The 27,546-nt window shown below is 40.1% G+C and overlaps 3 protein-coding genes across 5 annotated transcripts; 2 read left to right on the forward strand and 1 right to left on the reverse strand.

The window, feature by feature from the left end:
* Positions 1-162: 162 nt before the first annotated feature.
* On the forward strand, positions 163-27,546 carry snx10b (sorting nexin 10b). 2 transcript variants are annotated; one of them, XM_056444485.1, is made up of 6 exons: positions 163-743; positions 26,123-26,209; positions 26,295-26,395; positions 26,519-26,620; positions 26,772-26,981; positions 27,219-27,546. In XM_056444485.1, the coding sequence occupies exons 1-6, from the start codon at positions 663-665 to the stop codon at positions 27,346-27,348; spliced, it is 711 nt and encodes a 236-aa protein (XP_056300460.1). In that variant the 5' UTR covers positions 163-662; the 3' UTR covers positions 27,349-27,546. The 2 variants fall into 2 exon arrangements, with proteins under 2 accessions (XP_056300460.1, XP_056300461.1); XM_056444486.1 differs by lacking the exon at positions 163-743 and adding an exon at positions 25,632-25,894.
* LOC130213071 (uncharacterized protein C7orf31-like) lies at positions 1,001-3,813 on the reverse strand. Its single transcript, XM_056444484.1, has 5 exons — positions 3,657-3,813; positions 3,480-3,568; positions 3,229-3,403; positions 2,782-2,861; positions 1,001-2,686 (listed from the first exon to the last, which is right to left on the reverse strand). The coding sequence occupies exons 1-5, from the start codon at positions 3,778-3,780 to the stop codon at positions 1,835-1,837; spliced, it is 1,320 nt and encodes a 439-aa protein (XP_056300459.1). The 5' UTR covers positions 3,781-3,813; the 3' UTR covers positions 1,001-1,834.
* On the forward strand, positions 21,946-25,546 carry LOC130213073 (chromobox protein homolog 3-like). Of its 2 annotated transcripts, none has more exons than XM_056444487.1 (5): positions 21,946-22,172; positions 22,562-22,702; positions 22,779-22,935; positions 23,352-23,512; positions 24,409-25,546. In XM_056444487.1, the coding sequence occupies exons 2-5, from the start codon at positions 22,563-22,565 to the stop codon at positions 24,527-24,529; spliced, it is 579 nt and encodes a 192-aa protein (XP_056300462.1). In that variant the 5' UTR covers positions 21,946-22,172; position 22,562; the 3' UTR covers positions 24,530-25,546. The 2 variants fall into 2 exon arrangements, with proteins under 2 accessions (XP_056300462.1, XP_056300463.1); XM_056444488.1 differs by having other exon boundaries at positions 21,946-22,157.

A 27,546-nucleotide genomic window follows, 5' to 3' on the forward strand; every position in this document is an offset into this window, starting at 1 on the left:
GAGTCACTAAAAGGATAAGATAACCGTCATAAAAAAGAAATAACTAAATGTAGTCATCAAGATCAGGGGTCCCCAAACCCCGGGCCGCGGGCCGGTACCGGTCCGCGGCTTGGTTGGAACCGGGCCGCGGAAAAAAAGTGAATAAATAAAGTTGTAAAAATTTTTTTTTTTAATCAGTCGGAAAAATATTTTATTTTGAAAAAGGACCGGATCCACCCGTGTGTACGTCTGAGCCGCGTTCAGGAGTCTTAAAGTTCGGGTTTATCGCTGCAGGCGAGTCTCACGCGCCGAACCCTCTGCTGGCGGCACAAATCAGTGACAAAGAATCTTCAAACATATTCAACCTGCTCAATGAATTCTGTCACTTCAGGGAAATGACAACTGGTTTCAAGTTGACCGATAAAGTCGCTGCTGTGTGGGCGAGTGAACAGCGGAACATTCTACATGTTTCAGACGTTGACCGGGTGGAAGAGGCTTTTAAAAGAGTTTGAGCGGTACTCCAACCACAAAAGACCTGACTGCAAAAGAATAGACCTGCAACCCATTTGTAAACAAACCCACCCGGTGAATCGAGCCCGTCCGAGCTAGAAAAAAATGTGCTGGAGATGCAAATGACGGTGGCCTGAAGGGACATTTCACACAACAACTCTGCCGGTGTTCTAATGACAGCGACCAGAACTCGGTTCGGAGCAGCGGACCAAACACACGTCTGTGTCGCCGTCTCCATCAGCGGCTCGTTGCAGGTCAACAAGCGCACGGCTCACACCGTAATGATGAGTTGTAGTTTTGGCACTTTATGCCCTTCGTATAATTGTATGACGTCATATGTATTACGTCATTTATATTGCCGGTCCGTGAAAATTATTTCTGACACGGAACCGGTCCGTGGCTCAAAAAAGGTTGGGGACCACTGATCAAGATAACTGACTGAACTTGACCGAAAATGTATTAATAATATATACCGCCATCTGCTGGACCTATTGTTCAATCACAGCTTTTCAGGTGTCCTCATGGCATAAAAATAGGCATGTGGTAAAAGGAAATCTACATTAAATGGAACATATGTGCAGCTTGTGATTAAAAAGTGCAAGTTTATTTGTATGCACAATAGCAAAAAAGGACAAAAACAACAATAACCATCACCACTAATCTTATGTTGGTTATAAATTGCATTGCAACTAGATCTACAATGTCTACAGTAATTACACTGGTCTATTTAGCTCTGAAAGCCATTCTCTTGTTAAATGGTTCCAAACGCCTGAATGAGAGGCTGCTTTATCACACACGGTTGCTGGCTTGCTGCTCAAGGACTTTCTGTGACAAAAATCATTTTGCAGAGTCAAGAGGTTACATTGAAAAAGGCTTTTCTTTCCCTTTCACACAGAAGTGAGCTTTGAAGGACGTTTTTCTTTTATTTTCACCCTAAACCAGCTTGGGCTGAAGGGAGCCTTTTATAAGAGGGTTATTCTATACATACTGAGCTCTTATGAATCTTGCTAATTGAATGCTTAGAACCAAAGAGTGAATTAAAAATATACTGCACATAGCCTGTTAACTTACAAATGATTAAGCAATTAATCAAATTAACAGTCTGTAAAGTTGCTCAAGAAATTAATGTGAATCACAAACTATTTTATGATGAGCTTATGAGGATTTAAAAAAGTTTAACTTTTTTTTAAATTGAAAAATAAAATAGTTAATATTATAAGATATGTAGTCATTACATTTCAACATTGAGTATATTAGTCACATTTTAGATAGTAGTTTACTTCTCAGCTTAAAATCATTACAACTATTATTTGCTAGCAGATGTAAACAACATTAATGTCCAGTATTATCCACGCAGGTAGAAACAGTTGATCCCGTAGAAGTCATGTTTCTTCCCCTTGACAACATTGTCCCTCAGGTTCACAGCAGCATGAGTTATGGAGCAATTAAAGTCACGATGGGCCTTTGATTTACTGAATTTATTCTGAAGGTCCCGGAGGCAGATAGCTCCGCCTTCTTTACCCACAATGCCACCACTGCCAGGCAGGACAGGCGGCCTTGGCAGGATGCAGGGGTTGGACATACGGCCTGGGAGCTCTCTGCCCTTTGCCAGCATCTCCTGCTCTGAAGATGCCCTTGATGGTAACTTAGCATTTGATTCAATACCTGCCATCTCTTTGGCCACAGATGACCCACTAATGGTAGAAAGATTTCCTCCACACTGCTCGGTCAGGCTCTTCTCCCGGGTGACCTCCATCTCTTTCTGGGAAACAGGGGAAGTGTACATGTCTAGGAGTTGCTTTGTACCGGAGATCCGGGCAGTGTTAGCCTCTTGGCTGATTTGTGACATGGATAATTGAATTTCTCCCTCCCTGCCTTCATCCAGAGATCTTTTGCTCTCAGTGTGTTGTCTATGTAAGACCTCCTTGGATGACTCAGCGCTCTGTACTTCTGTGGAGCCAGAACTGTACTTTGGTTGATTATGAGACTTTGGGTTTGGATCTTGTGCCTCGTTATACTTCTCTGGGATCTCTTGTTGCCTATGTTGGTTTATAGCAGCTGAAGGAGAGTCGTGGTTCAGAGCTTGAGATCGATTTGGGAATTCATGAGCAGTACGACTGCAGGTGCTCCCCTGCTGCCTTTTTCTCCATCCTCCTCGAGGTGTAGAGGGAACAAACACGGGAAAAGACCTTTCTCTCTGAAGGGAAAGGAATTTAATAGGATTAGTGTTGAATAGAGTAAATGTGGTTGTAAAAAGGTGCAACGTTCTCAAAGATTTTAACAGTTGTTTACCAGTGGTGTATTTATCCCTGTAATGACACTGATTCTTTCTTTGAAGTCATCTATCATGAGTGGATTTGCTGGCCCAGATCCTTAGAAAAATTTAAAAAACAACAGTATGATTGATGTTAAAATCATGCATATGCTCTGTGTTAATACATACATGTTCAACTTCTTGCTGCGACTGAAAGAAAATGATTGTGGATGAGAAGAGTTGGAAAAAGAAACAGATTTTTCTTTGACTGAAGGGATGTTAGTATCATCTTCTGGGAGAGCAGGAGATACTTCTATTTTATTTCACTCTATCCTTGCTCTATCCAGAGGGAAAGCTTTCTTGTGTGTCAAAGTACCAACAGCAGTCCAGTCTCTAAATGAAATATGAGATTCAGGTCCACTCCTGACTCCAATCGCTGTTGTTCTGTCACTAACATACTGACGTATACATTTAGGCTTCGTTACCTGTGTGGTTCATTTGGTAGGTGGTTACCCATTGAGTCCGCTCCAAATTCTTCAGCATGTTGCTTGTCCGCTCAGATAACGACAATTCCCAGTCACGAAGTTTAGGATTTGGCAGCATCGTCTTTGGAGGAGTCGGATAGAATATCTGTTTCTCTCCTTTCGATGACTTTGTCTGCTAAAGGAAGAACATTGCTATTTTTTGATAAACCTCAATGATAATTTGAAGATATGTACAGCATTTAATTATTCACATCTAAGAAGCCGTGTTCTCCAGTCCACCTAACAGCTTTCTTCATGTTTGTCATGGGTTTCTCCAAGACCTCATGTCTGTATGGACCACCTGTACATGGAAATAAAGACATATTACATTTCTGTGGAAGCATCTATTTTCTCATCCCCTTTAACCTCAACATGTTTGACTCTCGTACCTTTAGTTTTTCTTAGCACAGTGACGGTCGGTGCGTTATTTGGGATGAGGGGGTTGAGGACATGTTGAGAGGCAGCTCTTACTCCTGTTTCATGGTCATCTGGGGAGCGGAAGGATGGGAACATTGCAAACTGGCAGATGTGGGATGAATAGGGGTGCTGTTTGGGAGTTGCTATCTTTATCATTTTGTCCCTGTTAGCAGGGAATTAAAGAAAAATAAAGTGTATCAAGGTTTGAGGCCGACACAAAAAATCTTAAATTCAAGTATATATATACAGGACTGTCTCAGAAAATTAGAATATTGTGATAAAGTTCTTTATTTATTATTTTAATATTGCTGATTATGGCTTAAAAGATTTAGTGTTTGTAATTCGACAATTCAAGTGATTTGTTTGATATTCTAATATTTAGATTACAGAAAATAAAGAACTTCATCACAATATATAAAATATACAAATGGGTCTTTCAAAAAGAAAGTACTCACGCCATATTTATATCAGTTGGTTTTGGTATGCTGAAAAAAGGAAACAACAATCATGTTATCCTTCATGTTAATAATGACTACAGTTATGATGAATCAATAGCGACTCACAGCTGGTCATTGAGACACACGTTAATCTTCTTTCGGCCAGTATTGTCATGAGGTTGTTCACTGCGAAGGAAAAACAACAATCTATAATGGGATGTATTACATCTTTAATTTCTGAGCAGAATGTTTTTCCACTCACTCAGTTATGACGGTTCCTCCATAACCAAAGTGACAATGGCCGTTTAGATCAGGCGGGATGCCATGGTTTAAGGAGGACTTGGGCTCCATCTGGCTGCTGGAGCTCTGACTCAGAAAAGAGGTGAAGGCAGGATTCACCACAAGATTTGACTGTGGGATCTCTGGGGAGGCCTCTTCTAAATATATTTTACTTTAGTAAACATTTATAAATATGAAATACAGCAATAACACAACAATTAAGCACACAAAAAACACACACACACACACACTGCTAGGCTCACTTACGTGGACAGAGGCAAAGAGAAAACGGCTCTTTTCAACAGCTGGAGGAGATATGCAGTATTCTTGTTCCAAATGGTCAAGAGTGGAAACGTTGAAGCTGTCTTTGACAGAACAGGACTCCTTTGTCTTCACTTGTGACCAGTAAACTGGGTTTGGATTCCTAGGACAGCCAGAGTGATGATGTTACAATGAACAATAGGATCAGAGTGACACCCAATCCAGCCCACAGCACAGTGTGTGAGCAGAGACGTGGTTTAAACTTTTATAAGACTAAAGACTGAAACATCACAAGTCTGCCAAGTCCAGAGAAAGTATAACCTGCAACCTTGTGAAAATGTTTTTCCAATCCATTATTAACGTGGGGCGGGGTAAATGTGCTGATATTACATATTACTTCAGCCAAGCTGGGTCTACCTCGGCACACGCTGACACCGGACACAAGCCGAGCGCAGTTGTGGTGTTTGGTTACCGGAGTTGTGTTTCTTTGTTTCCATTCTTAGGCAACATAGAAACAGTTATACATTCAGACTGCATGCCGAAGCCAATGCCACAAAATGTGTTCAAAGAATGTCTCAAAGTAGACTAAAGTCTAAAGGTGCGTTCACACCAAAAGCATTGCGAATTGTTTGTGCAAGTAGATCCCATGCAAAGTGGTTGCGTTGGATAGGTTAATTGATCTCTAAATTGCCCATATGTGTGAATGTGAGCATGAATGGTTGTCCGTCTCTATATGTGCCCTGAAATGGACCGGTGTACTCTGCCTTCGCCCGATGTCAGCTGGGATGGGCTCCAGCGCCCCGCGACCCTAATGAGGATAAGCCTTTTCCTCATTAGGTTCAATTCCATTCCATTATCCATACCGCTTATCCGATAAGCGGTATGGATAATGGAATTGTATGCATGCTTTACAGTAATATGAAAAATACATCGACATAAACCAACTTGAAACTTAGCTTTAATAATATTTGATAACATGAAATACTCACAAATAAAAAAGGCATGTATTTCACATCTCCATTTCATAACAACACTAGTGAGAAAGGCACAGAAAGAGATAATTTCTGATGATACAAATCTGAAATATTAAAGAATTAGCAGAAAATAGTGTGTTCATGTGGAACCCCATTACTAATAGTGGGAAGATGATTGAAAAATCTAAAACATATTCAGGAATTTAAAATAAGAGAGGATGACATTCCCTGCTGCTACATTATAAATGTGCTACAGCCTGCAGTGATTTACCGATAATATAAACGTATTGTGCACACCAAGTGAAATTCAACTTAATCTGCAGTACTTGTGTTAACAATAACCTCTAAAACATTGATGAAATAATGAACCTCTCTGTAAAGGAAAAACATGTGGCATTGACTATTTTCTCCAAATAACCATTTCAAGGTCAAAAAGACTACAGTCAACTAATGAGCTATGTAACCCTTGTGACCCCTGAAAACTAGTAGCCACCTAACCACTATAGCAGATTTAGGTTATCAATTAGATTTTGGTAATTTGATTTAGGAACATCTACCATGTAAGATTATAGACTGAAATATGTACTGTAACAAGTCCTGCTTACTTTCCCCCAGCACCAAGGAATGAGCACACGTAGTGTAACATTTAAGCAAGCTACTTTATTAAGTGTCTGCTCTTCCAGTCTCCTCCCTCCGTCCCCCTTGCAACTGATATAGAGGAGACAATCAACCTGATTCCCTACAGCTGAGGCCAATTAGGCCTCTTCCCACACCTGTTCCCTGAGCCACTCCCCCACACACCTCCACAGCTAGAATCTGTGTTAGTAGTTACCTTCGCATTGAAAATGCAGAAGGTTATGTTTTGATCGCCGTGTATTTATTTATTTATTTATTTGTATGCGTGTTCCTCTCATAACACAAAAAGTATGAAACTGAATCGCATGAAATTTGGTGGGATGATTGGGTATTATCCGGGGACCATTTGATTAGATTTTGGGATCGATCGGATCAAAGGTCAAGGTCATGAAAAGGTCAAAATCTTCTTTTTACCATAGCACGGTCAATTTGTATCCAATTGGCATGCAACTAATGCCAAAATGTTCATAATTCAATGCCCAATCTTGTGATATGTGAAGGTATGCGCTCTACCAAGTGCCCGTTCTAGTTATTTAATGTATTTGTTTATGTTTCACAGCTTAAATATGCATTTTCATTCTACAGTTTGATAATGAGCAAATAATATATTGTGTATCTCGTATATGTGAAAGGTACTGGCTTCTTGTTAAAGTGCGTAGCCAGACACTAAAAAAGAAAAGGTACTAATTTGACACACACTTTGTAGTTAGTAAAAAAAATCGTCAAACTGTTTATATTTATTCACCTTTCAGTTCAGTTGCACCGAGATGCAACAGTTCGTCCACAAGGTGGCAGAATAAAGTTGTGGAAAATCATTTTCTCAATACATTGCCTCCCTGGCCTCTACAAAGAAATCAACTGTAAACAATGTTTTATTATACAATTGTATTGTAAAATAATCTATGAATAAAGTCAAAGGAACTGCTTTCATGCTCCAAATGTCTGGATCTGACAGCTTATCTCAACATTTTAGAGCCCTTAATGTCTCCACTAAAGTCATTTTTTCTCGAGATCAATACGTCATTAACAAGGAAAATGTGTGCAGGAAAGCACCAAACTCCATCATGACTTTCTTCTCCCAACCCCACTCAATCTTTTATTTTCTCTTACCCAGTCATGTTATTATTGATTATATAGGTTTTATGTTTGTTCTTATCTGACCTCACAAATTCATTTTATTTAACTTCTCTAATAAAGAAATGTAGCTGTTAATGTCCAAAACTCGCCTATCTGTGTTGCTAAACGTCAAGTCTCTTCTGTAGGTTGTGAACTTCCCCAAGACGTTTGAACTCATGTCTCCCCTGTGCAAGATGGACCGTGACATCAAGTGAAAGGGACATCAAGAAAAGGGCCAAAATAGCAACATACATATAGCAACATACACCTTCAATGGATACATGTGATATGCATTTATACAAATACATTACACTCTAAATAATTACTGCTGGCGGACCTGATTAATGTTTCCTGTTTGTTATTTGGCATATCAGCATGGGAAAGCTATCGTGCTCTGATTGGCTGATTAATATCAGCATTGTTGAGCTGGTGGCTTCCACAGTGCTGCCTTTGAACATCCATGATGTGTGTCAGGACCTTTGATGCTGAGGTGTGGACACATTAGACTGCATGGACACACACATGCTTCAGGCTGCAGCAAGTAGACACAGACACACTCATCACAAACACCAACACAAACAAATACATGTGTTTATATATATATATATACTTTTTTTATACTCCGCGATTTATTGAGTGCAGTATTAACACAAAGAATCGATAATGTAATTCGTTGCCAACTATTTTAATAATCGATTTTTTCATTGACTTTTGGGGGATTCTTCTGGGTTTGATCATGTTTTATTTAAAGCATCCTCATTTTACGGAAAATATATATACACACACATATGTATATATATATATATATATATATGTACACACATCTATATTACTGGAAGTTTTTGTGACATATTTTATTACTTTTTTACTTTTTTATAGCTTTTACTTTATAGTACTTTTTTATTCCTTTTTACTTTTCATTACTTTATTACTTTTTAATTACTTTCCTACTATTTATTACTTTATTACTTTTTTATTAATTTTGTACTTTTTATTCCTTTTTTATTACTTTTCTACTTTTTATTACTTTTTAGCTTTTTCATTACTTTTCTACTTTTCATTCCTTTTGTACTTTTTCATTACTTTTGTACTTTTTCATTACTTTTTTACTTTAAAAAATACTTTTACTTTTTAAAAATACTTTAAAATTACTTTTACTTTTTTATTGCTTTATTAATTTGTATTACTTTTTTATAACTTTATAACTATTTATTACTTTTTAATTTTTTTAAACTTAAAATACGTTTTATGTTTTGTATAACTTTTTTACTTTTTTAACATTTTAAATTAATTTTTGACTTTTTAATAACTTATTACTGTTTTACTTTTGAAAATGTTTTATTAGTTTTACTTTTTTGTAATTTTATCTAACTTTTTATAACTTTTACTTTTTGAACATTTTTAATTACTTTTTTACTTTTTTATAACATTAACTTTTTATAACTTTTTTACTTTTTATTACTTCATTACTTTTTATAACTTTTCTACTTTTCATTACTTTATTACTTTTTACTTTTCATTACTTTTTTACTTTTTCATTCCTTTTTTATTTTGTATTACTTTTTATTACATTTTTACTTTTTCATTACTTTTGTTCTTTTTATTACTTTTGTATTTTTTCATTACTTTTTTTCTTTTAATTACTTTTTATCTTTTTATTACTTCATTATTTTGTAAGACTTTATTAATTTGTATTACTTTACAGTGATATTGATCCAATAATATTCCAGTTACAGCACTCAAAAAACAATCCAAGCCCTTCTTGGAGGTGACACATTTAAATATGGTTCGATACATTAAATTAAATCAATTCCACAAATGAAGATATTTATATTTAATGGGACACATTTAAAAAACAGAAAGGAATCCCTGTGATTTCTCCAACATAAAAACACAAATTGCCATTATGAATGTCCACCTGAATGTTCCTAACTGTCTACTATTACTTTTTTCAAAGAGAGCACTGGCTTCAATAAGTCCATATTCACCAGCACGTCACAAAGCTTGATTCAACTGAAACCTGCAGGGGAAATAAAACCTTAATGTTGTAAGCATCTTTCTATGTAATTCATATAGTTTGGAGTTCGGACACATGCTGTGTTTCTTCTGTCCAATATGCAATACAAACCTAACTGGGCTTGTTGAGCCTTTGCACCACGGCGGTTATATATGTGAAGATTAGCTGCATTTAAACGTTCAACAGCAGGTTGTTATAGACAAAGCAGATCCATCAGAGGGCTTTGATCATTGCTTAGTGACCGGGGAGTTAACCACTGTACGATCACTGTCTCCCAGATCTGGTGTATTTTAGAGCTATAAGACGTAAGCAGAAAAAGTACAAAAGAAGGGAATGAGCGTCGATATGAAATATGGTGCGTTTTAACCCCATGATTTCCTGTGAACGTGAATAGAGATAGTTTTCATCCGTGAGTGCGGAGAGACCGTCACAGCCACCTTAAAAACAAGCCTTTGAACATTTACAGCTTGCCCTTATTTCATTCTTTCTCTGACTTCTCATAAGTTGTCCAGACCAGATGCTCGTGGTTGATTATCCTGGCAGATAAATCAAGATGTGCTGTACTGTTTAACCTTTAAACAACCACTGCAGTCAGTCAACACCACTTCCCTTGATGCAATGCCTCAAACACTTTTGACAAAGAAGATGGAGAAGAATAATTACCTTCGCATTGAAAATGCGGAAGGTTATGTTTTGATCGCCGTGAATTTATTTATTTGTATGTGTGCTTGCGTGTTATTCGCATTAGTCAAAAAGTATTAAACCGAATCGCATGAAATTTGGTGGGATGATTGGTTATTATCCAGGGACCATTTGCTTAGATTTTGGGATCGATCGGGTCAAAGGTCAATGTCAAGGTCATGAAAAGGTCAAAATCTTCTTTTTACCATAGCGTGGTCAATTTTTATCCAATTGGCATGCAACTAATGCCAAAATGTTCATAATTCAATGCCCAATTTTGTGATATGTGAAGGTATGCGCTCTACCGAGTGCCCGTTCTAGTTGATTCATGCAGGTCGCTCACTGGTTGGGTAAGCATCAGACAGGACTGAGGTCTGACCCCGGCTGCAAGTGAAGACGGAAATGGTACAAACGGCGCGTTAATATGTTTAAATCAACAGAATTCACTGGTTTGGTCTGATTGCAATGCACACAAAAATGAATTCACAGGGATGTTAAAGACAGAACATTCTTCGACGATCATCAACAATTGAGCAACAGTGAGCAATCTCTCACATAAAGATTTTTATCAGAAATGTGATTGGGGCAAACAATTAACAAAGAGTATTAGTTTATTCGTCACATCTACAGATTTGATGAGTTGGGGATTAAAACAATGTATAGGCTACTTTACTCTAAACATTATAAGGGCTAAAACGATTAGTCGATTAATCAATAAATCAATTGGAAGAAAATGTTTCGTGTTTGGTTTAACATCCATATACTGAGGATGAAGTGGCTAGCACTGTCTCCTCACAACAAGCGGGGCCTCAGGTTCGATCCCCTGATCACAGTGGAGTTTGCACGTTCTCCCCATGGCAGCGTGGGTTCTGCGGGTTCTCTGTTCTCCCACAGCTCTCAGGTTAATTGGACTCTAAACTACCTGTAGCGGTGACTGTAAGTGTGAATGGTTGTGTGTCTCTATTTGTGCCCTGTGATAAACTGGCGACCTGTCCAGGTGAACCCAGCCTTCGCCCAATGTCAGCTGGGATCGGCTCCAGCGCCCCGCCCCCCTTAAATAGGAGAAGCGGTTTGTATAATGGAAAGGAATACTTGATATATTCATAAGTATGTGTATGTATGAATATCAGTGACAAGGTTTCACAGCCATTCTGCTGCTTGACATTCTGTTAAGTGTTGCCTCCCTCAAGTGGTGAGGAAGAGCGCTGGCATTACTGCAAGTGAACAGTGCTTCCAAAGAAAATGAATGTAGAAAGCAAGTTGAAAGGGAAATTGAGAATAGCAAAATCACATAACTGAATTGTACTCGAGAATGAATGATAGAGAGAATGAGAGAGAGAGAGAATGAGAGGGTGGAGCATGTGCTCTTGACCAATGCAATGAATTTGACCAGAACCTCAGAGGGTCCCCTTGTCCTGCTGACAGCTGGAACGCCCCCTCACCGACGACAGGCCAGAGCTGGATGAAAAGCGCTCTGATTGTTGGCAGGAACTCCTCTGGTTTGGCTTAACGGCTGTCATCTCTGTCAGGTGATGGGCGGGTGGGTGTTTCACCCCCGATAGAAACAAGCCCCCCAGCAAGCCTCTGACTTTCAAAGAGCAGGACCTCTGCCAGTTAACTTCTAACCTTCTCCCAACAGATGGAAACAACCACCAGGGAGGTGAAGGAGTGTACAGGTGATGCAAACTCAGCAGAAGTTACAAAATAAAAGTTGGGCAATGTTTTCTTTTCCATTTTTACTTGTGAATTTCACTTTGTGAGAATATAAATACTATGATTTCATATCAAGCTGAAAGACTCAAGGCTCTTTGGATTTCATTTGCATTTTGAGTTACTTGTGTTGACTCACCTGGAGGCCATCAACACACTATTCAACAACACCAGAGTCTTTTGTTTTTGCGTCTCTACCTTGAACAAAACCATTTCTTTATTTATATGATTGATTTTGCAGATATAAGCAAGATCAGAAACTGCTTACATGTTCCATGTTCGGTCAAAAGGTTTCTGATGGACTATAGCATTGTCTCTTAAAGCCCAAAGCTTGAATTGCAGCCCCTTACCACAATATTATTAGTATACGTGTTTCCTGGCTGGAGCAGCTCAGGTCATCAGTGTTCCTGTGAGAAGAAACCATAAACACTAAGAACATGTACACTGAGCTCGAAAGTCAGACAGCAGTATTTCTCTTTTCTCTTGCGTCATCCCTCACTTAATACACATACACGCATTCAGAATACATCAACTGTAATTGTTTACTGTATATTGACTTCAACTTCACCTTGAGCTCCACGGTATATATCCCTGTTCGCCACCATCGGGGAGGATCTCGCAGAGAGGCCGCTCTGGATTTGTGTGGGCATCCAGCGGGCTATGACCTTCCAACTTGTGATCTCACACAGGACATTTCTGTCCACATGTCAGCTGTCAGCTTCTCTTGTCTCTGACGATGAAATGTTATTCTTGCACCCGGCTTTTGTTGATATGCTACCGTAGTTCCATCATACATAAATGTATGTTAACATATTTGCTGCTGGTTGGGCCACTACATTTATTTTTGTACAGATCTTCATGGTCCCTGGATTTCCTCTTGCACCACAATTGATGTCTGTGTATGTTTTTTGTTTATTTGTTTGTTTGTTTTTGAGGGGGGCACTTTCACGAAACATCAGCATGTTGGAATCGCCATGATGAGCATGTTAAGAACAGCCTCACTGAGCCACGAGCATGGCTGTGGACTCTAGATCTAGTCAGTGGTTGAGATAAAACTATGAGCACATATTTTGATATCTTAAACCAAAAGCTTTCCATAGACGTACTTTGTAACGTTATGTAATACCTTTAATTCATTTAGGGATAAAAGAAAGCCTCCTTTTTCTGGATCTTTTTTACAGCAGGCATTTATTGTAAAGTGTGTCTCGTTGCAGCATGAAACTTCCAACTAGAGAGAACTCCTCGTGGTTTTAGGAATATCTGATGTCAATCAGCGTCTTTGAGTACTATGAAAAGCGCTATAGAAATTTTATGTATTATTATTATTATTATTAATATATTAGACTCTTGGAAAATCAAGTTCAGCTTTAGTTTGTCCGAAAATTGTGGTTTTGCTATCACTCAGCCGACAGCTATTGTACTTTATTCATTACTCTGAGTCAAGCTTAATGTTTACAATGTCAGGGTCCAAGGGTAACACGAGTCTTCACACTTGGGGTCTGTATAGAAAATACTTATTTATTTGTTTCTGTGGAAGTGAGTTATGATTCAGAATATTGGTGTTCTTGTTTAACATCACTTTTATAAATGTGAACAATGGTTACTTAAAAGAATTCTGGAAACAATGTGACAAGTGATATAATTGATTAGATTGTAATAACTACAACGTTGAGTAAAAAATATTGAATAAATGAATTACATTTTAAAAAGTGGAAGTACAATTCATCAATTTCCTGTATCTTTGACTTTCCTGATACAATATAATTAAAATCTACTAAGTGATTCACAGCTGATTTTAGTCAAACAAAATTAAGTAAAATGTCATTAATAAATAAATAAAAAATCTTGATTCATAGTCATCCTTTCAAACCACCTTTCATGTCCCAAAGTATCGTTAGTAATGTTGTGTGTGGGGGGGGGGGGCACAAGACTTCATGGCAACAAACCACTTAACCCTCACAAGCACTAAAAGTCTTTAAAAGTGTTGTTTACTATTGGCTCTGCATGAACAAAAGATGGAGTCCTGGTGTCTCCGCATAACAAGGCCCATCTGAAAGCACGAGGGGAAACATAAGTCGGCCTGTGCTCGCCACTTCATTTCCTGGCTCATAAGAGCCTGTTTCCTGTGCATCAGCCTAAACATGGCATTTCACCGGAGGGACTCTGCCACTTGTTCCCCCGCCTGCGTTTCCCCTCTCAGCTGCAAACAATTTATTTTCAAGACACACTGAGTAATAGTTTCCAGATTAACCCCTGATAGGATTCTAATTAAAAACGACATTTTGGAGGATGGACAATGTACATCAGCTTTTTTTTTTTTAGGTCCAGGAAGTGGTTCAAACCGAGGGAATGGTTGTGTGTGTTCAGAGTTTTATACCAATGTGCGAAAAGCAAGCTTCAGAAACCAATTTTCAACTATGTTATGCAAGTATAAAGCTACTTTAGGAAGAGCTGTCTGACCTACAAACAGTTGTGGCTTTGATTTAAATGAACTCAGAGTTGTGTGCCACATATGTGGGACAAAGGTCACACATTTAGCTTTTTCTTTGTGAATCCAGACAAATTCAAAGAGCAATTTGGACATTTTTTACATTTCTTACTCACTTTTGTGTTTTTATGTTAAATATGAAACCACACAGCTGGTTATGTTGGGGTTTGCTCAAAAATATCTTGTTCATCCATTCCAACCACATTGGGGGGCAAGAGGTTCCAAATGACCAAACTCAAGGCAGAGCTTAAATCTTGCCAACATGAATGAGGATGAGATGTGATAATTGTTAATCTTGGGGATAACACAACACATTTCATGGAAAGTGCTTAAAGTGTTGTAGGCTATAAAACTAATGTATTACATTAAATGTTGCAATTATACTCCTTCTGTTCATTTTTAAAAAACAAAACTAGACTGTTTACTTCTTGGACTAGACTCAGTTACTGGAGCCTGTCCCATCAATTATCCGGATGTCTCCACAGCGGACTCGGTGCCTTTGTTCAGAGTTTGCAGGGTGATTACTGGCAGGACCTGCTTAAAGCTGTTATTTTCCAGATGGCAGGCCGGCAGAACTCAAGAGCATGGTTAGTCCCACCATGTGCTCAGTCTGGAGCCTACATATAAACCACTTAGCCTTCAGACGGCATGGAGCTGCTATAGGCCTGGCTCAGCTGAAATGGGTCAAAGCACTTCTGGCTGAGGCAGAAAAGCTTCAGATCCCCAGGACTCAGAGAGCAAACTCTTTATTTTAGGGGGAAGCTTTGCATCCAGACCTGTGCAGACCAGACACACAGTTTAATTGCAAATGTGCCGGTTTCCTGGTTTAAGGGGTTAAAACCAGATTGGATATGGAGCACATCTAAAGTTCAAAGTGTACAGCTGTGAGAAAGAGAACGAGTGAAAGGTCAACAGACTGGATTCGGTGGTTTGTGGAGCTGCTCTCAATAAGAGTTGACAACCAGCAGCTGCACAGTGACAGTGAGATTTAACAAGGCAAAGGACTTCTCACCACTCAAGGATGAGATACCATTCAGCTGTCTTGCTGATAAGTGCGCTAAGAGTACGGCCATCGTTTATAGCTTTCATATTCATGTGATACATACATAGAAGTGATTTTACTTATATGCCATGTGGAAAGGAGAGGCAGCTGCTCCGTCCAAAGGTAACACAATCCACCTACCAGCCTCTAGAAAGCAGACTTACGAACATGTTGTGTCTGGCTTGTTTAAGCCAGACACAAAAATGCCCATATGCTTATGAGAAGAAGAAACAAGTCACAGGAGAGTTCCTTGTTTGGGTTCACTGGATGGTGATGGGCAGCTTGGAAAGGGAACACTTAACGTCAGGAGAATCTGATATGTAAGAGGATGTGTGACAAAGGTCGGACACAAGAGAGCAAACAATGTCCGTGTAAACAGCAGCATTCATGCTTTGTGAGTAACCAGTGGAGAGCAATCCATCAAGTCCGTTACTGAGAGTATTTTTCTCACATTACAGAACAGAAATCAACGATTATGCCCCCTTCAAATCTGTGTCAGATTAAATTTTGCATCCTAATTATTCTTATTTTATTCTGAAATGTGAGAAAGAGAATTTGAGGGCTTTTGTTGATTTGTTTCTTTACAGGGAGACAAGTTCACCAGGAAAGTCATCAAAATTGGTTATACTAAACATTATTAATTTCATGACATTCAGAGAGCGTATACTTCTCCCCGACGGTATCAGTTCTGTGAGCTAACTGGCACATTTCTCCGTGACCCTCTGAAAGTACTTAATTTAACTTCACGTTTTACTCTGCCCCGAGTCAACGAGCTCCATCAGCCGCAGAACTCACAAGAACCAAACACACCCTCACAGAGAAAAGAAAGAAAAGTGAGGAGAATGATAGAGAGAGTGGGAGAAAAAGAGAAGTGGAAAAAGGGGGGAAATAGGTTCAAAGGCGATCTTTCTCCCTTCCACTCTTATCCATTCACTTTGTGCCACATTGGCCCTGGGGGGATGGGGGTCTCTTGTCATTGGTGCCATTCACCTGTCAATCAGAGTGTTACGGGATCTGATGGGTTTAGAGCGGAAACCCCCCGCCATGAGGCTCAGGATCTATAGCAACAAAACCACCTTCACTATGAAACTTCTTCTGCCCCCAGAATTCACTTTCTGGTGCTGGGGGAACTACTTCCTATTTCTGTTTAGAAGAGTCATAAACTTTCAATTGTGAGAGTCCAGTTCATTTGTTTCTATTGGTTAGGTTACGATGACTTAGTCATGTTTCAGCCTTGATGAAGTCAGACTGACAACACGTCAAAGTCATGTATCATACAGCCACAGATATATATATATATATATATATATATATATACCACCGTTCAAAAGTTTGGGGTCATCCAGACAATTTCGTGTCTTCCATGAAAACTCACACTTTTATTTATCAAATGAATTGAACATTTAATAGAAAATATAGTCAAGACATTGACAAGGTTAGAAATAATGATTAATATTTGAAGTATTTATTTTGTTCTACAAACTTCAAGCTCAAAGGAAGGCCAGTTGTATAGCTTATATCACCAGCATAACTGTTTTCAGCTGTGCTAACATAATTGCACAAGGGTTTTCTAATCAGATATTAGTCTTCTAAGGCGATTAGCAAACACAATGTACCATTAGAACACTGGAGTGATAGTTGATGGAAATGGGCCTCTATACACCTATGGAGATATTTCATTAGAAACCAGACGTTTCCACCTAGAATAGTCATTTACCACATTAACAATGGATAGAGTGTATTTTTGATTAATGTTATCTTTATTGAAAAAACAGTGCTTTTCTTTGAAAAATAAAGACATTTCTAAGTGACCCCAATCTTTTGAACGGTAGTGTATATATGCATGTATATATGCATGTATGTATGCATGTGTATTTATATACATACATATATATATATATATATATATATGTATATATACAGTATTAGAGAGAGAGAGCTTAAATTACCGAAACACAATATAAAGATATACATTTCTGTATTCATTCCCAATAACTCTACAGAAACAAAATATAGCAATAACTCCCCCCCTGAAGCCCTCATTCCAGAACCAGGTATAGAATAACACAGAGGAAACGATAAGTGCTCTGAAACAGGAGACAAATTTCCGCAAGCATACCCAGGTGGTCGGCCGTCCCACGTCCTCTGTTACTCATGAAAAGTCACTTTTCTCTCCAAGGGTGCTGCATTCATACGGAGGACATAAACTTTCCTGCAGCCCGTTGCACCAGAGCCAGACTGATTGAGTGTGTGAGTCTGATTGTGATCTGGAGACCGTGTGTGGAGCTGTTGAAGGTGCTGAGGGCAGTGGTGACAGAGTTGGTGACAGTAAAGCATCCGAACTCTCACACTGCTGCCTTTACTCCAAACATGCTGTGTGTGTGTGTGTGTGTGTGTGTGTGTGTGTGTGTGTGTGTGTGTGTGCAGGAGCGATCTCCAAGAACACCACTATGCAAATATGTGGCCAATCAATCAATCAGTCAGTCAGTCATGAGCTCATGTAAATGCCTCTCCCCCTCAGACCAGCCATCTATATTCCTGTTTCACTGCTCTTTATACAACCAGGTTAGCGCTCGTTATGAATAACAGGGCCGTTGTGAATGTCCTCGCCCTCGCTGTAACCGGAGAGCCTCGAGGTGGTACTGAGGGAACGCCAGGGGAAAGCGGCCAGACAGGCTTGGCCTGCGCCACACAGACCACTACTCAGTCGCGCACAGCCCCTCACAGCAGGATCCAGCCATCTGGACTCATTTCTGCTCTGACAAGGTGGCTCTCAAGGCCCATCTGTATGAGGGCTCCATTCACATGAGGGCCCCAGGAATGTGCTTGTCTGGGAGAGAAGTAAGCTGATTTAAGGGATGGCGGCTCAAAGCGATATATCTTTTCACCCTTTACACTGGAGCATGTCATTTCATCAACATCTGTATTTCATTTTTAGTGCCCTGGTCAATCGAGGGTTCAGTCCGTTTGGTTTTAGGCACAAAGATAGGACTCAGATCACTCCGTTAATACCTGTTGTTGAGTCATTTAGGCTACAAACACATGCAAGACATGCAATTTGTTTTCTAAAACATCTCAAATATGTGTATAATTAAACTTCTACGATCCAGGTTATCATTTAATTGTATCCATGGCTCCGTATTAGTTTAAAAAAGATGACGAGTTGTTATTTCTAAATGTAGCCATAGTTCACCAGCCAGTGATGTATGATGCTTAGCTAAAAGTGAACATGCACAAAAAGTTGTAAATGTACTCATTTTTGTGTTTTGTTTCTGAACATTTCACAGCTGAAACGATCCACTGACTTTCCAGAGTTTGGTTAAGAAATCCCAAAGGGATCCGTACCATAGGCAGTAAATCCAGACAGAACCTCACTGCATGCATTAGTGCCATTACCGCGCCTACTGCGACAGCTCAACCCCATTAGCTGTTCGGTTACTATGGGAACTAGTACTAAAACCCCAAAAGAGCCAACAGGGACGGGTCAGAGGGCAACGGCAGGACATGCAGCAGATAACTAGCACATGTCTTAGCCTGAAGTCTGAGTCTAAAGCGAAAGCAAAGTGGAACCTACTGTAGGTATGGTTGACCTGGTTCTGTTGTCAAAACTGCAAAAATCATTATATACTGTATATATGGTGCTATTTTAAAATATGGCACTCTTTTTTTTATAAGTAACTTATGGCTTTATTATCTTGTTAATAAATAATCCACTGAAGCTCAATTTGGTTTTAATATATATATAATTTATAAAAAGATAATCTTTAAATTAACTTGGCTACTCACTGAATAATATCTGGACTACAATCCATTTATCAACAACTAATTTAAACTCAAACCTACAATTGCAGACTTGCTAGACTGAAGAGAGAAATCTTAATAATGATATGATAATGATGATGTTAGCTATTCATGAAGACAACCTATAAACAATTGTAAAAATTTTGACAATTTGTGTGGATGCTCTTCACAATTCAGGAGAGAAAGTTTCTCCACTGACCTTTAAGTTAGTGAAGATGCAGTTGCTCATCCGAAACAAAAACAGAAAAGTGTGTTTAATTGTTGAGAACATTTTCAGCACATTGTTAATAATATATCACAGAAGAAAACCGCAGCGTCCCGCATGGCCTTCATCAATAGAGAACCTGCCGTTCCTATCGCCTACATCCACTGAACTGCGAGATGATGTCCGCTGCATGTGGCCGGTCCAAATGACCAAACACACCACATTCATCATGTGATGTTGATATTGGAGGCATCCCGGTATCATTGTTACATTATTTTGGGGCTGTTGCAGTGAATTCTTTTGTGAATTTCACCAACAAATGGCTGCAAAGTTACATAATTCTGCCTTGAGGATGAGTTGGTATCAGAAACAACCACGCATCAGAGTCAGCTCCAATGTGAGTCCATCTCCTGGTCAAACCTTTTGTTCTGCTGCCTTTGCTATAAGCATACATCCAACCTCACAGTAAACAGGGTGCAGGAGCTGAACCTGGCAGTCCAATACAAGCGGCCAGCGCCCTCCACTGGTGTGTTACTAAACAATTTCGAGCACTGGTTCTCAACTGGTCTGGCTCCGGGTCCCACCATCTCCCCTGAATGACAAGCCGCGACCCAAATCGCAGAACACTCAACTTCTCAATAGTATTAAATGAAAATGTGGTGCAGTTTGAACCTGAGATAATCTGGAGACAGAATACCTGAGATAGTATGGAGACAGAATACCTGAGATAGTATGGAGACAGAATACATCATGGGGACAGAATATCTGAAATATATGGAGACAGAATACCTGAGATATTATGGAGACAGAATACCTGAGATAGTATGGAGACAGAATACCTGAGATAGTATGGAGACAGAATACCTGAGATAGTATGGAGACAGAATACATGAGATATTATGGAGACAGAATACCTGAGATATTATGGAGACAGAATCTGTATAACAACAAGTTTAATGATTAATCAAAACGACCAGCTGGTGGTGATGCTAGAGAGGAACTATTTCTATAAAAGCTGCATTTTAAGTAAAAAACAAAAAGTGCATCTTCAGGACACGAGGTATTACAACATGCATAACAATTAAGAAACTTCAGCCATTTTTAAACAAACTCAACAGCTTTTATGCACAAACAAAAAAGTCTGACAACTAAGAAGTAGAATAAAAAAAGACTCAAATGACCTAACTTTAACTGAGAAAACACACTCACTGAATCTATGACAAACAATTTACGAAAAATGTCACTCTTTAGGAGCAGCTTTTCAACTAATTGAAAATCAATTAAATAAAAAGTGCAATTCAAAATCAATTAAATAAAAAGTGCAATTCCAAATGAATTCAAAAGGATTCATATATACAAAATGTACTTTTCTTGTTATTACCTCATCAGTATGTAAATACTGAAAAACATTGTGCTTTACAGAAAATTTAGCAGCACTCAAATCAACCTGAGGAGTAACACTGACAGACATGAGTCTGGAGACATTTCTAATGGGAGAAGCTGAATTTTATATTCAGTAGGATGTTTAATTTAATTATCCTAAAAACCCAAAGTCTCCCCCATATCAGGATGGTTTGATCCAACCGGCCACACACTGCTGACAACATCAGGGACGAGCCGGCATAAAAAAGTTCCTTCAAAATAAAATCACAGGATGAAAAAAACAAACTAAAAACGGGTCCACGACCCACTAGTTGAGAATCACTTCTTTAGAGTGACAGTGAAAGGAAAACTAGTTTGAAGGCCTGTGGTGCTTACTTGGCCAATCAGCAGCTTTGGGGCTTTCTATTGGCTGAAATGGAGCTGTCACTCAAACCCTCCAGAGGGTGTTTTTCTCTGGTCTCCTCAGTGCAGTTTAGGAGGTCGAGGGGAACACATCCCTTTGGTGGAAATACACGCGCTAACATCACACTTGTATAAATTAGTATACTAATACCGCAATGTAAAATACACAAGATGCTGCATTCAGAGACTTACTTAACTAAACATGTTAGTAACAAAATATACTTCCAAAATGTTACTTAAATAATAACTATTAAAATACAGAATGGCACTATTTTGCAAAGGCTTACAATTATATTCATGGTATATAATTGTTTTAATAATGGCGTTAAAGATGGGGCTAATTGTTAGATATATTAATGTAATTTAACAATGTATCATATTCTATGTTAATCAGAAATGTTTTACATGTACATTTCTTGATTGCAAAGCAACAAACTACCAATAATGGCACTGGCAACAAAAGTGAGGTGGAGTAAAAAGGTGATATTTTTTTTCTGATTAAAATAATAATATAACGTATAAAGTAGCATCAAACAGAAACTCAAGTAAAATACAAGTTCTTCTAAATTGTATATATATTGTAAATCTAATACTATTATAATATGATATATTATATTACGTGCACAGTTTCATATCACCTCCAAATAAATTAATATTTGCTTCAACTGACATTGATAACAAGACATTCCACGCGCAGTCCCTTGCTATACACAGCGGACGCCCATGGGTGGCGGGCCAGATCCGGACCACTGGAAATGGGGACGGACTGCTCTCTGATTGGTCGGCTGGTTTGCGCGTCCCCATCGTCTCCTCCCGGTTTTCCTGGCATGACCTTTTCCCTTGGCAACCACTTCCTCCGAGCATCCACGGCCATCTTTCTTTTCAAGTCGTTCATGAAAAGTTGGTCCGCTCATGTAAACACGCCGAGCGACACATTTGCGCACAACGCAGCATCGACGGCGCTGCGTGCGCGTGTAGTTTCCAGCGACGCGCTCCAAAATGAGCCGAGCAGCACCGCAGCAGGCCGTCCGCTGAGATTAAGTAAACACCGAAAGCGTACGTGCATATTGTTCAGTGTCGCGTCTTGTGCATCATCACTCGGGCACGTTTTTTCCGGCTGCTGTTTGCGCCACATCCGCAAAGCTAAACGGTCCGAGTGAGCTGTGCACGGGTGTAGATTAACGTTCAGGACTGAAGTGTGTTTGTGCTCCCGGAAGAGGCAGCAGGTGGAGCGCTAGAATAAGTGTACGGATCAGTGTCTGCAGGGCACAGCTGCCGTGTTGTTCCGCGGGTTCCCCATCAGCAGGGAGGCGGACGTGTTTATTTCGAACATCACGCTGGAGTTTTAGCAATCGACCAACTGTCTCGTTATGCTTTGTTTTCTACGCTGTGAACTGCCATTGGTGCAAGCAGGTCGGCATTAATTGGCTTCTCGTTCATGGCAGGATGAGAAAGAAGCAGCCTGCCAAACAGAGGAAGACTGAGGACACTCCAGTTGTACAGGAGTTTGTGGTAGAAACAATAATTCGCCGCAGAATCTTTAACGGGAGAGTGGAGTACTTCCTGAAGTGGAAAGGTTTCACTGAGTGAGAGAGATTTGCTTTCTCATATTGTGTGATTATGTTTGTTTGGTTTTATGCGTGATATTTTATGTTTTTACAGTGCAGAGAACACATGGGAACCTGAGGACAATGTGGACTGCCCTGAACTCATCCAAGAGTTCCTGAGAAACACTCATTTCTTTGAGGGGAATGAGGAAGATCAAACCGAACAAGAGTTATTTCCGAAAGAAGAAATGACGGAGCAGGAGACGGAAATTGTGAGTGTGAGAAATGCAGAGGCAGAGTGGCTGTAAATTGATGTTGTTTCCATGTTATTCACAGAACTTCCGCTCCTAAACCTGGAAAGAGGAATAAAAACACGACGTGTTCTGCTCAGAGAATTCAGGAAGTTTTACGCCTTGATGTTAAAAGAAGCTGCTCTGGATATGAGTAAAAACATCTGACCATGTTGACAGACGTTGTTCCTTTTTAAAGCCGAATATGGAACTAAATGGTGTGTGAATGTGGTTAGTTTCACAACGGTCCCTGAAAGTGAACTCAATCAGAAGTATTTTTTCTAAATGGGCATGCAGAGTGAAGACGCCTCCCCAGCCCGGCTTTCTCCTCGTGCCGATGTTGTCTTTGTGGTCTCTTCTAACGCCTTCTCCTTTTGTCCTTGACGTTGTCTTTGCAGTCCTGCATGCAGTCTCAGCAGCAGGCTCTCACCGTGCAGAGCAACACGGAGCCAAATGACACGCAGGAACACCCCCCCACCGGCCTGAGCACTTACCTCGAGCCTGAATGCATCATCGGCTCCGCAGACAGACAGGGAGAGCTTATGTTCCTCGTCAAATGGTAACTCCGGCACTTCCTCTTTTCTCCATCCTTGAATGAAAGGTTGGGGAAATGGTTGTCTGAGGTTGAAACTCCCAATCGTTCATGTTTAATGCTGCAATCTACATGTTCGATCGACAGGAAGGGAGCCGGTAGTGTCAGGTTTATGCAGTTTTTTAATTTTGTTGTGCAGTGAGAATGTTATGTGAATATATAATTAACAAAGGAGACAAAGTTGGACGTGATAAAACAGTCCTCAGATTAGTAACCCATTTGGGAGAGCGTGCTGCCATGACACGCCCCCAAAAACGCAGGCGCTTACATTTATTTATTTTCAATTTATTTTGTCTCAAATCCTGCTTTGGTAATTATACTTTGTAGTTGCATTTTGGAAAGTGAGCAGCAAGTGTTTTGGAGTGCACATTGGACACCTCTGCTTTTAGGGCTTTCTGACCAATGTCCTGAGAATTTAAGCAACAAACCAACATGTTTGAGTTTTGGAAAAGTTGTTAGTTTGGGTTCAAATGAACTGAAGGGAAACATCTTATTTGCTTTGAGAGCTTCATCCACACAAAACAAGGCAATTTGAATTGTTCATTTATTTATTAACACCTGTCAAACATAGAGGAGTGCCTCATATAGGAACAATAAATGAATCATTAAAACATTTAAAACACAATAAAATAAGAATCTATTAAACACAGCTGGAAACATTTAAATATCTGTTATGAATCCCATAAGTTAACTGAAAGGCAGTACTGATGTCTGTGTTACCCTTTGAAGTGTCTTTGGGCATTGCTCAGTCCCCTCAGTGTTTCCTCCTTCACGATAACCTTCTCAGAACTGGCAGGCCTTCGTGCTGCCGCCGAAACATTAAAAGTACGATGCCGCCATGTTAACGGTGCGTATCCCCACAGGAAGAACTCCGACGATGTGGCCTTGCTGCCGGCCCGCGAAGCCAGCGCCAGGTGTCCCCAGGTGGTCATCGACTTCTATGAGCAGAAGCTGAGCTGGCACTGCGGAGACGAGGAGCAGTGAAACGTGCGCGTGGGTTGTGTACGGCGGCGAACTGATAAACAGCTGTGCTGTCGCCTGAAGCTTCGTGTAACCTCCATCGAGTGTCCTCCTTCAGCCGACTTTGGAGGCACACGGCGTGAAATTGCGCAGCGGGTAGAATCCCAGATTCTGGCAGGTGCGAGATCCTCGGCGGGATGGGCTTTAAGTGCTCTCGACCCCGCGGGGCTCGCCGAGGCCCGTGTGCCTTTAGTGGAGACGACTGCGACGGGGACTACAACTCAGCTTTGTGTAGAGCAGCCGATTTGAGATCCGACTAACCTGGAGCAGCTTACGTGTAAGCAGACTTGATCGCTGTGGATGTGCGTTGTGTTTTTGTTGCCGTTTAGTATTTGAAGTCCTGTTTAGTCACATCTTGGTTGTTTGGTGTGTGCTTTATATATTTGAATATAACTGCTGTCCAATCCCTTCCTCCGTGTAGCTCTTAGTCGGAGCTGAAGGCCTGTTGTTCTAATGTTTGTTTTGTGTCTCTTTATGACCCGTGTGGTTGATGTGGAATATTGAGGAAAAAAATTGCCCACCAGAAATGTCCCGTGTCTTTATAATCAGCTGTTAAGTACCAAATATTATCTTCTACTCTGTATCGACTTATAACGAGAATATTGTCGACTTTTTTAAGAAATGTTATCTGGTGCGTACACAAAGTCCTGAAGCAATTAATTACATTTTCTGAAAAGATAAATCAATTGAGATTAAAACAAAAAACTGGTGTGCACCTGTCATGGCTAATCCGTTGCTGAATGTAGCACTTTAGACATGAGACTGTCCAAAGAGCATCGTCTTACAGTAGTTCTCCAGGTCCTGTATGTTGACGTCACTGTCCTGACTCCACATATCTCCCCTGACTGTTATGGGACACTCAGCTGACCCGTAAACCTCCTAAAAACACACCTGCTACTGAATACCTGTAACTGTTGACCATAGATCTTTGAACTCTCTGTGAATAAAGGAAACTTTTCTCCTGTTTATTTTGTACGGTCACATTTGTCTTGTGCTAAATTATTTCTGAACATCAATTCCACAAATGACCAATTGAAGAAAAAGAACAGAAGTGAAGCCGTTGGGTGTTTTTCTCAATGACGGTCAATAAGCAGTCATTTCGTCATGTTGGCACGGGGACTTTTGTTGATGTGACTTGACAGTTAGGAGGAAGAGCTTATCTCAGTCTTGTGACTTTATTTTGAAACCTTTGGTCCTCAACAGTAAAAGTTTAAAATAAAAGGCCCTGGCTAAGATAAGCGCCACTTTATCTGGTTGACTGACCGTTACGGAGAGTCAAACAAGAACATTCGGACTATGACAAAAGAAACTGACTGCGCTCTGACTCAGGTAGGTCTGAAGTTATTTTGTAATTCTGAAAAAACAAGTTTTATAGTTTAAAAAAATAGACTTAAAAATAAAAAGATTCTGTCTTGAGCAATACAAGTATATTTGCTGGGATTTTCCAATCTTAAATCTTGTCATGTTGGTCATCCCACTTCCTCTATCTGCCAATAAAACACTTCCCCTTGATCATAACATGCTCAGTCCAGCTTCTCTCCTGCCTTCTCCATGCAGCAGGTGATCAGTGTCTGGGTGCGGGACCCGTGCATACGAAAGAATGACTTTTGGCATGCCTACATCGACTACGAAATCTGTTTACACGTAAGTAAAAGGACAAAAAAAGGTTGTGTTAGCCTTTTTATAAAGGTCGAGCTGTAACGTGTGTCGCACGTGTGTCCTGTTTCAGACCGACAGCTTGTGCTTTACCAAGAAGATCTCGATTGTGAGAAGGAGGTTCAGTGAGTTTGTCTGGCTCAGGCAGAAGCTACAGGCAAACTCCCAGCTAATGTAAGTCGGTTTTACAGTATTTTGACCTGACAATTTTAGAATATTTTCAGTTTTCCTGTTAAATATAACCTGCACTATGGTCCTTTTTAGTGTGTTTTTATGTTGTTGTTGTTGTTGTTGCAGGGTACAGCTCCCAGAGCTGCCCCCAAAGAACCCCTTCTTCAACCTGAACAACGGCCAACAGATCACTGAGCGAATGAAAGGGCTCCAGAGGTTTTTGGAACAGTAAGTGATCTCTCGGATCAATAAACACGTGAACTTTGACACAAGCACAACCAACCAGAACAAAACTGCTGACAGTTTCCAGAGACAGCGGGCCATATGACGACTGTTCTCACAAGCAGTACAATATAATACAAGTGTCCTCTTTCCGCAGGGCCCTCGAGAGCCCTCTGCTGTTGTCGGACAGCTGCTTGCATCTTTTCCTGCAGTCGAAGCTCAGCACGTCCACGATGGAGGCCTGTGCTGCTGGACAGACCCACTACTCCGTGGCCCAGGCGGTCCAGCGCTGTGGCCTGAGGCGATTCCACTCTGAAGAGGATCTGGAGAAGGACCTCAGCATGTCTTGTGACTCTGACTCAGACAGGTTTGTAATATTGGACTTTTTAGTCTTTCTCCACGACAACAATTCTGTCGAACCGAAAGCCTTTTTACACCGAAGGTTAGAGCGTTGCCTTCAGCACGGCAAAACATGCTTTTAAGTAGATACTCGCTGATGTGTTTTCCAGGACAGATAACAGGAGAACTTCTTTGGCCTCATTTTATAAATGATGAGATTATGTTTTCACTTTCCATCCCCTGTTCTGGTGTCTGTCCATTCCAGTTCAGAGTGTTTGGATCCAGAGCTTCGGATTAAGGATTTGGCAAGAAACAAAGCAGAGAGTACGGCGTCACTTAATCTCATGGGAGCCGGCCAGGAGAAACCCCTCAGCTGCTCATGTGGTTCTACATGAGAACACCATTATCACATCATCATATCATCGGCACAGATGTCTGGAACAGTGAAGAAGAAATGTACCTGTCACACCGTCATAATGCACTTTTGGCTCAGTATTTCACTTGTTTAAAACACAAATCATTGCTCTTTATGTTCTCATTGGGGCATTTCAGTTTTAACCATGTACAGTAAATAGAATAAAAATGTAAATCCA

The sequence above is a fragment of the Pseudoliparis swirei genome, chromosome 22 (assembly GCF_029220125.1).
Source record: "Pseudoliparis swirei isolate HS2019 ecotype Mariana Trench chromosome 22, NWPU_hadal_v1, whole genome shotgun sequence".
In the NCBI taxonomy this organism is placed as follows: Eukaryota; Metazoa; Chordata; class Actinopteri; order Perciformes; family Liparidae; genus Pseudoliparis; species Pseudoliparis swirei.